Source organism: Vulpes vulpes, chromosome 14 (genome assembly GCF_048418805.1).
Source record: "Vulpes vulpes isolate BD-2025 chromosome 14, VulVul3, whole genome shotgun sequence".
NCBI classification, from domain to species: Eukaryota; Metazoa; Chordata; class Mammalia; order Carnivora; family Canidae; genus Vulpes; species Vulpes vulpes.
The window spans coordinates 139,703,753-139,717,397 of record NC_132793.1 but is presented as its reverse complement, the minus strand read 5'-3'; the positions used below and the strand labels follow the sequence as shown (position 1 = coordinate 139,717,397).

The following is a 13,645-nucleotide window of genomic DNA, read 5'->3' as shown; positions in this document are numbered from 1 at the left end:
GCGGGTGGGGCCACCCCCAGCTGGGTGCCCCTCCCTCCCCCCCCAGGGCTTGCCCAGGGCTGGGTGGGGGCTTCCAACTGAGTCCGTGGCCCCCGGCCTCCGCTGCCCCAAGGCCTCCTGCTGTCCCGGGGCAGCGACACCGACCCGCAGCCTGGGGCCCGGGCAGCCCTCCGTGCGGCCCTCACGCGGCGGCCAGCAAGGCGAGCGCGGAGCGAGGGGACGGCACAGGATGGTGAGCTGCGTGCACCTGGCAAGAAGCCCGGGCCCAGACCTGCGGGGCGTACGGGGCCGCGGGGAGGCTGGCACCCCTCCGCGGCTGGCACAGCGCTCCAGCGGTCACAGCCAAAGACCTGAACACGGGGCAGGGCAGGAATGCGGGCGTGTCCCGGGCAAGGGCCCTCACGGTGGCCACCGAGGCAGGCAGCCCGACTCCCGATGCTGCCGTTGGTCCCGACGACGGCCTCATGGGTCCTAACCATTCGCGGACAGTGCAGATCAGCCTCGGAGACAGCCGTGGGCTTGGGGTGGGCGGCGGGACTCCCGCCCCCCCCCCCCAGGAGCCTGTGTCCCACCTGGCGCCGCCGCGTGAGGAACAGCGTGCTCCGTGGCCAGTTGAGAAGCCCGCCTGCGGCTCCCGCGCAGCTGGAGCTGGGCTGTGGCCACGCGTCGGGCCACCTCGGGGGCCCCCGCCCCGCCTGTCCAGCGTGTGTGCAGGCCAGGTGCCACCCAGCAGGATTTCCTCCCCATCCAGGCCTCCCTCATGCCCCGGGGGGCGCGCCCAGCCGCGGGTAAGAGCCTGTGTCCCTCCGTGTGCCCTGCCCTCCCGGCAGCGCCGCCGGCGTCAGGGGCGACCCGACAGGCTGCAGGCAATGGGGTGGGGGCCCTGGGGGCACGGGGATGAGGGCAGAGTCGGGGGCAGGAGGGAACCCCCAGCCCCGCGGCGCTGGCGCCCCGTAATCGTTCACTGTACTCGCACGTATTTCCTGCATCGAGCACCTGCCAGGAACCAGGCGGGAACAGAACCGAAAGCGGGTTGTTTTAAGGATTTTATTCTTTTAAAAGTCCTCTCCACACCCGAGTGGGGCTTGAGCTCACAGCCCTGAGATCAAGCGCCCCGCCCTCTGCCCGAGCCAGCCGGGCCATGAGGCTGCTTCGTGCCCGGGACCAAGGACACAGCCCCGGTGCCCGCGGCCACGCCCAGGTTGTGGGCCCCACGTGGAGACTCGGATCTCAGACCGTCCGTCCCGCAGGAGCCGCAGACACAGGTGCTGGCAGGAAGGAGGGCGCGTCACCAGGCACAAAGACAACCGCCAAGCCCAGCCGGGGCCCCAGAGATGGGGTGGCGCCGGCTGTCGGGGTGGGGAGGGGGGACACACCCGCAGCGGGTCGGCGTCCCCAGGGCCCCGAGGTCGCCGTCACGGGAGAGGCATCTCCTACAGACCTGGGGCGGGCACGGGGTCCTGGGCTGGTCCCTGACCCGAGCCCACATCCAGACGGGGACTGTGATGGTGCCCAGGAATCGCCCCTGGCCCCTGACCGTCCTCATCACCCCCAGGTCGGGCCCTGCAGGACACAGAGCAGCCCCCACGCCGGGTCCACAGGCTAGGAGCTCTGTGGGCCGCACAGGGGGAACCTCTGAATGTCACCCCAAGACAGTAAATTAGGGCAAACTACGGGGGCGGGGGGGGGGGGGAGGCGGGGGGGCCAGGGCTCGGGAGGGGTCCTGGCAAGTCTGGCCTGGCGCCGGGTCCAGAGCGGCTTTGATGCGGAATCTCTGAAGCTATTTAGGCCGCTCATTATTTGTTGAAGAGCCGGAGGCTAAGAATAGCTGTGAGGGCGTCACAACCCAGGGACTCCGCGCCCGGTGCCCCGTGGGAGCCATCACCTCTGCAAGGACAGACGGCGGCGCGGCGCTCCAGGCTCAGAGCCGCCGGGGCCGGGAGGGGGCGGAGGGGGCGGAGCGGCCAGGCCTGGGGGCCGGGGCAGGCGGGGTCCCACCCAGCATCCTGCCGCCACAAGACCCCCGAGGGATTGCAGGGCGGAGGCCAGAGCCCGTCCTCATGAGGCCTGGGCCGCCAGCCCGCCCGCACACCTGCACGGGTGCACACAGGGGCAGGTGGGGTCTGAGCGCAGGTCGGGGTGTCCAGGGCTGGGCTCCCGGCAGCCCCGTGCTCCTCTGTGGTGTCTGCAGGCTCGCACTCTGGCCTAACTCAACTGTGACCCAATCCCACCCAGGAGGCGGGTGGTGGGACCGGGCGTCCACACCCCCCAATGCGTCCAGAATCTTCTGGATCCTTTCCAGCACCATTCTGGACCCAGCAACCAGGGGGCACACAAGCTCTCAGAGGCCTGCCGTGCTGACCTGCATCAGCCTCGGGGCAGGACCAGGACGACCCCAGGACCTTGTGAAGTCACTTCTGACCAAAGCTTCGGGCTGACGTGTGCCCCCTGCCCAAGCCCACGCGCAGTGACCACGCAGACACGGGCACTGGCTTCAACGAGCTTCTCATCAGGTGCCGCGGACGTCCTCAGCAACGGCTTCCGAAGGGCCCGTGTCTGCTCCGCCGGGAGGACGTGGCCAGGTGGGGCGCGGGGACATGGCCAGCGCTGGGGTGTCCGTTCTGGCCACATGCAGGGACTGTGGGGCCCGTCCAGTGCTCGCAGGGAGGGCCGACCCCCAGACCCCGCGGCCCAGAGGGGCCCGAATCCGCGGCTCTCCAGGCAGGGCTCCTGCGCTGCCTTCCGTGGTCGGGGCCGACAGCAGCCCGACGGTGGCACCGCTGCACAGAGGGGGTCACAGGGCGCCAAGACAAGCGTCATCAGAAAATAGTTTAATTATGTACAGGCGGTCGCAGGCTGATCACACACAGGGAGCGGTCGCGCACGGGGCTCGGGGCGGCCGAGCAGACACGCTCTCGAGGCGACGGCCGCTGGACAGACTGACATGAACCACAAACCGTGACAGTTACGGGGGGACGTAATCAACACGTTTCCTTTGGGACCAGAAAAAGAAAAGGAAACTCAGAGGCTTTGGAATGCTTTTTCTTCTCGTGCCGGGGAGCGGTGTCTGTTCCCGACCCGAGGGCGGAGCACAGCGATCCGGGGTGGCCACACCAGCCCACGCCGTGACGGCCGCGGACGGGACCTTCGAGGTCGAGCTCAGCAGCTTCCGGCTCCATGAGCCACATGCGCAGCCTCGACCACGACGGCTCAGAAGAGCGGCCGGGAGCCCTGGCTCTCGAACTCGGCCCACGCGTCGTTCAGCTCCATGAAGATCATCTTGGCGTACTGCTCGTAGGGCTGCCCTGCGGCCTGGGGGCCGGACCAGGGGTGCGGAGGCCTCAGACTCGCGGCCGGCAGCACCCCAGCCCAGACCCCGCCCCGCCCCGCCCGCCCCGTGCTCACCTTGTCCGGGTGCACCACCAGCACGGCGCGGCGGTACTGCTTCTTCACCTGCCCGGGGGTCACCAGGTCGGCCATGCCCACGGGGGCCCAGCGGCTCTCGCCGTCCCACAGCACGGTGTGTAGGGTTGACAGCAGCGCGCGGATGTTCCTCTCCTTGCCCTCTGTCCACTCCAGGAGCTGTGGGACGCACGGGTGCTCAGACAGCAGACCGGGCCTCAGCCCCCTGCCCCCAAGCAGCGGGCATCGTGCCAACGGCTCCACGCACCACCCACTGCGCAGAGCAAGGTTCTGCCCGCGAGACGCTCGGCCTAGTCACGCACCCGACGCCCGGTTTCTGTGTTGATCCCGCCCAGGCACCCCCTGGGCCGGGCTACACACCACTCGCTGCCAGCGGGTCGTTCTGAGACAGCCTGCCCCCGCTCCCCCCCATGACTCCCAGGACGTGGGCAGTCACATGACCCACGAGGCCACAGCCACCTGCAGGGAGGACCCCCCCCAACCCCTGGACAGAGGAGGCCAGTCACCCTCAACAGGGTCACGTCTGGCGAGTGTAGACGGCTGCGGCACTCGGCCATCACCCCATATGCAGCCGAGAAGGCAGGGAGGCGACCGCAGCCCGCATGCGGACCAAGACCCTGTGGCGTCCCGGATCGGGTGCTGCACGGGGGGGGGGCTGCTGGCTGTTGCGTGTGCAGGAGCCCCCACCCCAGAGCCGGCGCCCGCCCAGCCTCACCTTCAGCTTCAGCGGGTCTGCGTCCCTCGCCTGCTCCTGCCGCCGCATCTCGGCCATAGTCCTCGGCCCCTTCCGGTCAGCCTTGGATGAGAAGCCCTGGTGGGACAGCAGGTCCTCAAAGTCGCTCTCGGACACTCTCGGCTTCTGGCCTGGGGGAGAGTGGAGGCTTGGCCACGGACACGGGGTGGGGCCCTGCCCATGGCGCACACGGCGAGACCTGCCCGCACGGCGAGGGGCTGCAGGACGCTGCACACCTCGCTAACGGGAGGCAGGAGGCAGGCCCCACGCGCACACGGCCCCCAGCTGGCCAACTTGTTTCCAGCCCAACCGCCCCTGGGAACCAAGGACAGCCGCGTCCGTCACCTCTGGGGGTCTACCCACGTGTGGCATCCCCGTGACACACATGGCCGCAGCCCCCGACCACAGACACGAGTGCACCCCAGGGAGCCCCGCTGGGCGAACACAGACTGGGCCTCGCTGGACACTTGCCCAGGGCGGGCCGTTCGCTGGACAAATGGGCAGGACGGTGCTGTGGACACACCGCGCCCAGGATACAGGACTCACCGAAGCTGGGGGCCCGGACCCCTCTCTCCTCTCGGCCACCAATCACGCTCACGTTGGCAGCATAGTTAGGCCTTGGCTGCGGACAGGCCTTGGGGGGTGGCTTGGCCTGGGGGGGCCACGGGGTGCCCTGGGCCGGGGGCCGACCCGTCTGCTGCCAGGAGCTGCCGCCCGTGGGAGGGGGGGCCGTCTTGGCGCCAAAAGCCCCCGGAGCAAATCCAGCCGGTGAGCCTGGGGAGACAGTTCACAGAGGTTAGCGCCAGAACGCCCGACAGCTGCCGCGTCCCTGGGGAGCTGCTGCGGACAAGGCCCAGGCCCCGGACAACACGCATGTCAGACACCAGGACGGGCGGCCGCCCCGGGGGCAGGGGCCGGCAGGTGCGCGCGTGCGGACAAGGGCAGGCACGCGGCCCCCGCGCCCCCAGAACGCCCGGCTGCTTCTTCCACTGTTTATCGTGACGCACACACTCAGCGAGCCGCACGACCGCCTCCGGGGCCCAGGCCCCGCTCACAGCCCTGCCAGCGCCAGGCCGGCGGCGCGTGCACACGGTCACCATGGGCACAGGTTCACCGAAGCACCGCGTCAGGACACCCGGGTGCCCCCTCTCCAGGCCTGTCGTTTCAAGAATGTTCTAGAAATGGGATCAGAGTGGGTAAGCTTTGTGGCTGCTGCTTCTCACTCAGGACCTGCTCCTTTTTACTGCCGCGCAGTGTCCACACGGGCTGGGAGGACTCGGGCTGCTTCTGGTCCTGGGCAGGCACAGATCCTGGCCGCTTCTCCGAGATACACGGTCGCTGTACGAGGACTTCCATTAGACCTGGCCGCTCAGCGGCGGAGTGGCCACGCCATCTCACGTTCCCGCCAGCACTCGGGGCTGCCGTGCTTCCACAGAGGCCCCGCCCCGGGTAGCCCTCGCCACGTGGCCCCAGCGCTGGGTGCCCAGCACCCTGTCCCATGTTCCAAGAGGACGGCTTTTCACCCACCCCCATGCTCATGTACTGTCTGTGCTGTCAGATACGGAGCTCGGAAACATTCTTCCCACCCCACAGCGTGTCCCGTCTTGTGCGCGGTGGACTGTGGTCGAGGTGGCCGTGGCCACAGCTCCAGGGGCTGCTACGGGGCCCTGAGGTCTCCCTGCGTGGGCTTCAGTCTAGGACTGCCGCTGAGCCGTGGCCGTGTGAGGCCTGAGGGTCAGGGCGAGGTCACTTTCCCACCTGCAATGGCCCATCCGCGGCCATTCGGCTCTGACAGCAGGAGGTGCAGGTTTCGGCAGCCACAGGGTGAGGCCCAGGCAGGGGCTGCAGCCCCCACGCTCCTCTCCCCGCACAGAACCGTCTCAGCCACTCGGGGTTCTCTCCCCAAGAGAACACGACCGTGAGCTTGTCCTGGTCTTGCCCGCAGGGACCGTGCTGAACCTGCAGGCCTGCGCCGTCCTCACCGGGTCGGCGCCTGCGCCCCACACTCCAGTCCCGGTGCCTACCACCAACAGCCCTCCCCTACGCGGCTGGCGGGGCTGCTGACTGCGCCGCTGACTGTGCCCGCTGGCCGGGAAGCAGGCTCGTTCTGGAACAGACCCGCGGGGTGTGGTGTCTGAGGACGGTCTCCTGGCGGGTGGTGCTGAGTGCGCGTCCACACAGGAGCACGGGCCCGCACGTCCCTGACGGACTCCGGTCGGGTACCAGGGTACACGAGCTTCCTGAACTCACCTGGGAGACGCTGTGGGCACTGGCGTCCGTTCTTTCCACACCTGGTAGGATTCTCCAACGAAGCCCCCCCAGGACCGGGGCCTCCCTCTTTGGGAGACCTTCAAGTGCGCGTTCCTCTCCTTCGCGGCGGCGGGGACACTCCACAGCGGGCCCCATGCTGGCCGACGGGCGCCAGACCTCAGGTTCCACTGCCTCTGTGCCTGCAGGGACATCCCCGTGTCCTTGCGCGATCGTCCCTTTCAATCTGTCCTGGTGGAGCTCTGCCGGTTTTACGGATTTTTGAGTTTCTTCTTTTCAAAGAACCACGTTTTGTTTCATCGGTTTTCTACTTCGTGTGTTTTGACTCTTCATTATTTCCTTCCGTTTGCTTTGAGTTTTGCCGACTTTTCAGACACCCCAAGGGGAGGGCTCCCGATGCTGACGAGACGGCCGCGTGCACCTGGTTCAGCGCGCCGTTCTGTCTCCTAAATAACCCACTGGGTGCTGAATTCGAAGCACATGAAGACTAACGGTGACCCTGCTGTTCCTGATTCCCAGTCCATGCAGTCTCGACGAAGGCCCAGTGCCTGGGAGAAGGGCCGGGACCGCCACGGGGACCTGCCAGCCGTGGTCGCATCCAGCAACTCCAGCGCTGCGCCAACCTCATGTGCTGCTCCATCACCTGTCGAGGGCTCTGACGTCTGCTACTGGAATCTGTTTCTCCTTCCCGCCCGTCAGCTTTCCCAGGACCCCGAGGCCATGTGACGGAGGATCTGGGGCCCCTGTGCAGCTGAGGGCCAGGCTCCATCCCAAGGATGGGTCACTCGGGACCTGAAAGGTCCTGTGTCCCCCAGCAGGACCCGAGGCCAACAGGAGGCTCTGGGCAGCCTACCCCTGGTGTGAGTGGACACACACAGGCCACGGAGGGAAGCAGGCCACAGGAAAACCCAAACTCCCAGGAACGCCCTCAGAGAGATGACACAGCCTGAAGCGCCAGGAATGTACCAAGATGGAAACTACTGAGAGACCAAGCCCCAGGGGCTCACCCAGATGGATGCAGAACTAGCCCCAGTGTTGCGGGGGGAGGGGAGGGGGCCCTACAGACCCACACCGAGGAAGGTCCATCTCCACACCAACCCGAAGGCTCCTGGGCGCCATGAGGGGCTGCGGGGAGCAGCCACAAAGCCCCGGGGAGCACCGCCACCCGCCCCGAGCAATTTGCCTTCCCAGCAGATGTCTCCAGCCTGGACTTCCACCCGCCCGCTGACTGCCAAGGGACAAGAACCTGCTCAGATACTCATGGTCTTGATGCCCCACGTGCGTCCCCAGGAGCCAGAGGCACCCCAAGGATATGTCCCCAGGAGGGTCGAGGCCAAAGGCAGCAGGCACAGGCTCTGGGGCGGGGCCATCTCGTCCATCCTGCCACCACACGAAGTCCCCGCTCTCCAGGTGGCCCACATGCGCCTGATGCCACCCAGCGTTGGCGTGGCTCTCAAGCCCCCACAAGGGGGCCAGGGCCAGACAGACTGCACCCTCCTGCCACCCGGTGGGTCCTGCACATCACCTTGAAGGCCAGAACTGAGGTCACCGAGGTCAGCAAAAGGGTCCAGGCTCTGAGACTTGGTCCAGCTCGCGGGGGCACTGGAGGCGGCAGGCTGGCCTCCTGCAGAGAAGAAGGGACCTGGAGAAGCGCAGAGGGTATGAGAAGGCGTGCCGGGGGCTCCTGAGGCCGCATCGGCTACTGTCTGTGCCCACGGCAGCCCTAGAAGCGGCCGCACGCCAGCCCAGGATGCCTCTTTCCGGCAGCCAGCCTGCCGGTTCACGTCGCCCTGACCCTGGAGTCCCACGTCCCCACACCCGGGTGGAGTGCACGCGGGCTTCAGCACATTCCTCATGAGGGCATGAGCTGCAGAGTAGCCTCCACATAAGACACCGTAGCATCTGTGCGAGTCACCACCACATGGCCCATGATGACCTCACACAGGCCTTACACGCGGTGGCTCTTGCTACATAGAGAGCTCTTAGAAGTTAACTAGAAACCGCTGAATCCCAAGGGTGCCCGGTGGCTCAGGCGGTTAAGCGTGCAACCCTTGGTCTCAGCTCAGGTTGTGATCTCAGGGTCGTGAGATTGAGCCCCACACCCGGCCCTGAGCTCAGGGGGGTCTGCTGGGGACTCTCTCCCCCTCTCTGTCTGCCCCTCCCACTAATAAGTACACACAAATAACACCTTTAAAAAAACTGAACTTCCTCTGTAAAAAAATACAAGTAACTAGAAACACACAAAATAACAGCTGACCTCATTCCTCCTGAAAAAATGCAAAAGAAAAGACAGTATCTGTACGTCAGCGTTGGGCCCTGGGGAGAGCCTCAGGCTGGGGGCTGCCCCGGGCAAACACGTCCGTGAGCAGTACCCCGGGGCGCACGGCGCACAGGCCTTCCATGGCACTCCCTCCCGGGGCGCTCCCAGGGGGGAAGGAAGGGCCTGGCCCTGAGACCCAGCCGTGGCACAGATGAACCACAGGACAGGGGACCCCTCGCAGCCCACACTCCTCCGGCAGTGGGGTCCCTGGCACGTCACACATGACACACATGCACACGTGCGCGCCAGGCCCCAGCAGAGGCCCGCCCGAGAACCTGTCTCCACGGGGCTGGGCTCGTACCTTCTGCAGCAGCTGCGGGGGCCGGCGCCTCGGCCCAGGCCTCCCACCCCCCCAGCAGATCCGGGTGGCTGGTGGAGGCCGTCATCTTGCCGGGCTCTGCTGGTAGATCTCCTGCAAAGACAGCAGCACTGCCTGGGTGTCCTCTGGGAAGCTGGGAGGGCACCTGCTGCCCCCAGGGGCTACACTGTGCTCCGACCACACTGATCCACTCCCTTGGCCCCCAGGGGCCCGAGGGTGTGTCGCATGACCACTGAACGGACCAACTGACAAAGAGCCGCTGTTCATAGAGCAACAACCGTCCACACGTCTAAGAGCTCCCCATGCCGAGTCCAGCCACACAGATCGAGGCTGCGTGCCAGTGCCCCCAGAAACCTCCTTCCGCCCTCCTGAAACCCAGCGGAGTGCCCAGGGCAGACGCTCTGAGCCCACTGCAGGAGGCTTACCCAGGTGCAGGAAGTCGGTGCTGCAGGCGGGCGGTGGGGCGCTGTGGGTGGACGGGAAGGACGCAGGCGCGGCGGCAGGAGATTCCGAATGAAGAAATTCACCGAACAGGTCAGGCTGGGAGCACGGCTGGGTGTTGGGCCCAGATGGCAGCAGGAGAGGGTCAAAGGGGTCGGCTGTGGGAGGACACCCAACAAGCGGGGAGGTGAGGCTCTGCTAGGCGTCTCCCGACAGCATCAGCCACCAAGCCGAGCAGGGCCCGCCAGCACCAGGGCCTCTCAGACCCAGTGCAGGGAGAGGCAGCCCGGGAGGGACGGGGTGGCAGTTCCTGGGGCAGGAGGGGCCTCGGGAGCCCGCCCTGCAGAGTAGCAGCCTCCTCCAGCACGCCGGGCTGGGCTGCGCCTCCAGTGGGTGAGGGTGGCCGAGGGGCCAGGCTGACCCCACCCCAACCGTCCTCAGCAGACCCTCCCGGGGAGCCCTGACAGCAAGGCCACACCACCGCTCGCCCCGCTGGACACTGGATGGACTAACGTACCAGCTGGCCCCTCGCGGGGCGGGCTCTGTGCGCTCGAGGAGGGGGCTGCGCTTGCGAAGAGGAGGGGAGCCTCTTCACCCAGCAGGTCACCCGGGGGCACCTCCGGAGCAGCGTCAGGGCCCCCCAGGAGGCGGCTGAGCAGGTCGGCGGTGCTGGGGGCTGCCCCACTGGCCTGCACAGGGGGGGCCAGCCCAGCCTCGGCATGCAGCCCCAGGAGGTCGACACTGTCCTCCTGCCGCGTGGGCTCCTGCGGTGTGGCCGGTGTGGCCCCATCAAAAATCAACTCTCGCTCTGGCAGCCTCGCCGCTGGCCCTGGCGTGTCCTCATCCGCTGCGTCCCTGCTCTCGGTGGATGGTGTGGCTGCTTCCTCATCCGAAGGCTCACTCCCACCTGCATCCTCGGCCAGGGTTGATGGGTTCTCCTTGGCAAAATGACTTTCTGGACTCGTCTCGGTATCTTTCTCCTCTGAAAAGCACAGCAAACAGGACAGCAGGGTGAGGCAACGTCGGAAGCCCCAGAGCGGAGGATCTAAACGGCCGAGCAGGGTGGAGGCGTTCAGGCCCAAGGGGCGACGACACGCAGGTGAGGCCCGGCAGCCAGCACTTCCCGCAGATGCCGTCCCGGCGCGAACGGCTGTGGCAGCTGCTCCCGCAGCAAGATTCCTGGAGGTGCCCACACCCACCGTGCCAATCCAGCGTGTGGAGGAAGTGGCTGGTGTCAGTGCCGCTGCTCTGTGGTGAATCAGACTCCGTGGGCTCCGCGTCCAGGGACCCCGCCTCGGCGTCATACTGAGCGGTGGAGCCGGGCTGCCTGGGGAGCTCCGGCTTCCCTGCCGAGGAGAAGGCCATGTCAGGAGCCCAGCCCAGGCTGCCGCACCGCCCGCAGCAGCCAGCAAGGGAGCCCCGGCCTGCAAAGTGCCTGGTGCAGGGGCCAGCCACACGCCCAGGGCCTGGGTCCCCACACCAGGAATCTGTCCTGACGACCAGGGAGTCCAGGCTGCGAGCAGCAGCCAGTGCCGGCTCGGAGGCTGCCCCATGCGCACACCCCACGGGCACACCGTACAGACTCACTCCATGCGCACACCCCACACCACATGGGCACACCCCACACCCCGCAGGCACACCGTACAGGCACACAGCATGTGCACACCCCACTCACTCCATGCATGCGCACACCCCACGTGCACTCCCCATGCCACACATGCACACCCCGCAGGCACACTACAGGCACACACCACATGCACACCCCACGGACAGATACTCATCTGTCCTCACATAAGAGAACATGAAGTCTGCAAACCAAGAACCAGGGACCATGAGCCCTGCCCCCCACGCGTGGCTCATACCCCTTTCCCTGACTGCTCACGAGATGACCAACCTGGAGCAGGACTCCACCCCCTGTGCCTTGTGGGCTCAGAACAGAGCCTTGACTTCTTCCAGGTGCATTTAAAACAGATGTACAACCAGAAAACGAGCCCTCTGACCACGCAAGAGATGTCAACCGGACCCTCCCAGTGGGGCCCAGATGACTCCCCAGGGCAGGGGCTACCCGGGGTCCTGGGGGGGATGGGAGCAGCCATGCTGTGTGAACCCCAGGAAATGTGAGCACATGAGGGATGAAAACTGATGTCAGGGACGGCCCCACGGGGGGCTCTGGGCCTCCCTATGCCCTGTGCGTGACCAACACGGGAACGGGGGCAAGTTCGCCCCCGACAGTTTCTGGTGATGGCAGCAGATGTCAGAACAGCGTCGCCTGCCGTGTGTCTGAAATTCACGGATCTCACCAAATTTAGACAGAATGTCTTGCTGCTCCTCTCGGCTGGAAAACAGGATTTTGGGGTTGAGCCCCCTCATGCTGGTGCTCTCCCAGGGTGGGGCCTCCCGGCTGGGCCTGTCTCTGGGCTCCACCTCCACCTCCACGTTCACTTGGAATAAATCTGGGTATTTCTCCTGAATGTCACACGCATCAAGGTCATACCTGCAGTTGGAGGCCAGACACCAGGTAGTTAGGAAGGACCTTCGTGAGTCCGTCACCCCACGTTAACCAGAAGAATGAGTGCAAGCGGCATGTGTGCTCACAGGGCAGGCACGCTGGCAAGGACGCTGCCCCTCTGGCAGAGGAGCACTGGTGGCCCTCACCCCTCATGGCCCGGGATCTAGATCGGGCACTCGGGGGTCTTAAATGCATGTTTCTATAAAACGACGCAGTCCACCCTGGCAAAATTCCCCAACTCTTCACAGGTACCCACGAAACCAAGGCCTCCAGGGCGCCCTGCAGAAGGGGAGTGGCCGGGGACGGCAGTGGGAGACAGGACAAGGAAAAGGCATGTGCAAGACCACACCTGGCTTGTCCCTGGCTCCAAGCATTTCTAAGGCGCCACCTGCGGGGCTGGCGGTGGGGGCTGTGGCCACCAGGTCCCTGAAGCCGATTCTGGGGTCTATACCTCTCCAGGGATTCCAGTATTTTCCCCTCGTGTCCCCTAAAACTATCTCTGGTAACATTCTCACATGTTGACAAGCCCTGTTCCCAGCCGGCAGCAGGCTCCCAGCCTTGGTCTTTGAGCCCACCTAACGTCTCTGGGTGTGACTTACTGTTTCAAAAGGGGCAGCGGGCCCTGAGTGACCCAAGCTCTGGAAGGAGGGGCCCTTGGTGCTCTGTGATGTCCACGTAGCACCTATGATCCGGGCAGCAGGGCCACAGACTTGGGGGTGGATAAGCCTAGCACCTTGATCTTACTTCCGTGGACTCAACGAAATAAAGTCAGCGAGCATGCGTGACCCTGACGTGTAACAACCGCTGGTTTCAGTCCTTCCGGCTCCTCCAAAAACAAAGCTACCTTTGCACAAGGGGAGGAAACACAACGGAGCAGGTGTGCTGGCAAAAACAGCCTCAGCCCAAAGCTGCTGCTCCTCCACGTGCCACACACCCTCCTCAGGCTACAGCGCCCTCTGCCCAGCTCGGGGGCCACTGTACACTTTCCTCCTCCCTAGGTCGGGCACCCGCAACAAGCAGAGACGCAGGCCACCACGCCACCAGGCGGGAGCGGCTCCCGGGGGAACCACAGCAGGAAGCCCAGAGGCAGCCACGTCGTTAAGGGGGAGTGCAGCAGCCGGCCAGGACCAGCGGAGGCGTAGACCCCCAACCACAAGGAAGGAGCGAGGCAGGGGTCCACACAAAGGAGCACATGACCTCTGCAGGCTCAGCTCCACGAGCAACAGGGCCTTGGGGGCAGCTCTGGGCACCACACTGGTGCCCACCCATCCCCACCCCCGTCCTGGCTGGTCCCTAAGGACGGCCTCTGGGGCCGGGCCTGCCCAGCTCACCCAGCAGGCCAGTGAGGAAACAATGAGGGTCTGTGAGCACGGCCATGACCTCCATGACCCCGCCCTGCACTTCAGGAGGCACAGCCCAGGGGCGGACAGGCGTGGGTGGAAACACAAATGCTGCCGTGTGTCACGGACTGCAATCCTGTCCACCTGGGCGCACTGGGGACCCTCCCTCAGTGACAGGAGGTCTCAGCGAGAACAGCCCCGCTCCAAGTTCTTTCCTCAAGCCGTCCTGCGGCAACCGCCTCTCTGCAAAGGGGTCCTGCCCACAGAAGACGCGTTCCTGCTCAATCAGGTA

At 66.0% G+C, this 13,645-nt stretch overlaps 1 protein-coding gene across 15 annotated transcripts in view; it reads right to left on the bottom strand.

The window, feature by feature from the left end:
* Positions 1 to 2,816: 2,816 nt before the first annotated feature.
* Positions 2,817 to 13,645, bottom strand: part of GAK (cyclin G associated kinase) — a 57,903-nt gene continuing 47,074 nt past the window's right edge. For 9 of the 15 annotated variants that reach the window (XM_072738054.1, XM_072738059.1, XM_072738060.1 and 6 more), the window contains 10 exons: positions 11,805 to 11,998; positions 10,704 to 10,850; positions 10,022 to 10,486; positions 9,489 to 9,662; positions 9,046 to 9,156; positions 7,950 to 8,066; positions 4,703 to 4,930; positions 4,139 to 4,287; positions 3,406 to 3,582; positions 2,817 to 3,312 (listed from right to left, as the gene is read on the bottom strand). In XM_072738054.1, the coding sequence (XP_072594155.1) occupies positions 3,211 to 3,312; positions 3,406 to 3,582; positions 4,139 to 4,287; positions 4,703 to 4,930; positions 7,950 to 8,066; positions 9,046 to 9,156; positions 9,489 to 9,662; positions 10,022 to 10,486; positions 10,704 to 10,850; positions 11,805 to 11,998 (1,864 nt within the window). In that variant the 3' untranslated portion in view covers positions 2,817 to 3,210. Of the gene's footprint in view, positions 3,313 to 3,405; positions 3,583 to 4,138; positions 4,288 to 4,702; positions 4,931 to 6,406; positions 8,067 to 9,045; positions 9,157 to 9,488; positions 9,663 to 10,021; positions 10,487 to 10,703; positions 10,851 to 11,804; positions 11,999 to 13,645 lie in introns of all 15 variants that reach the window. The other 6 variants (XM_072738055.1, XM_072738064.1, XM_072738065.1 and 3 more) reach the window with 2 other exon arrangements.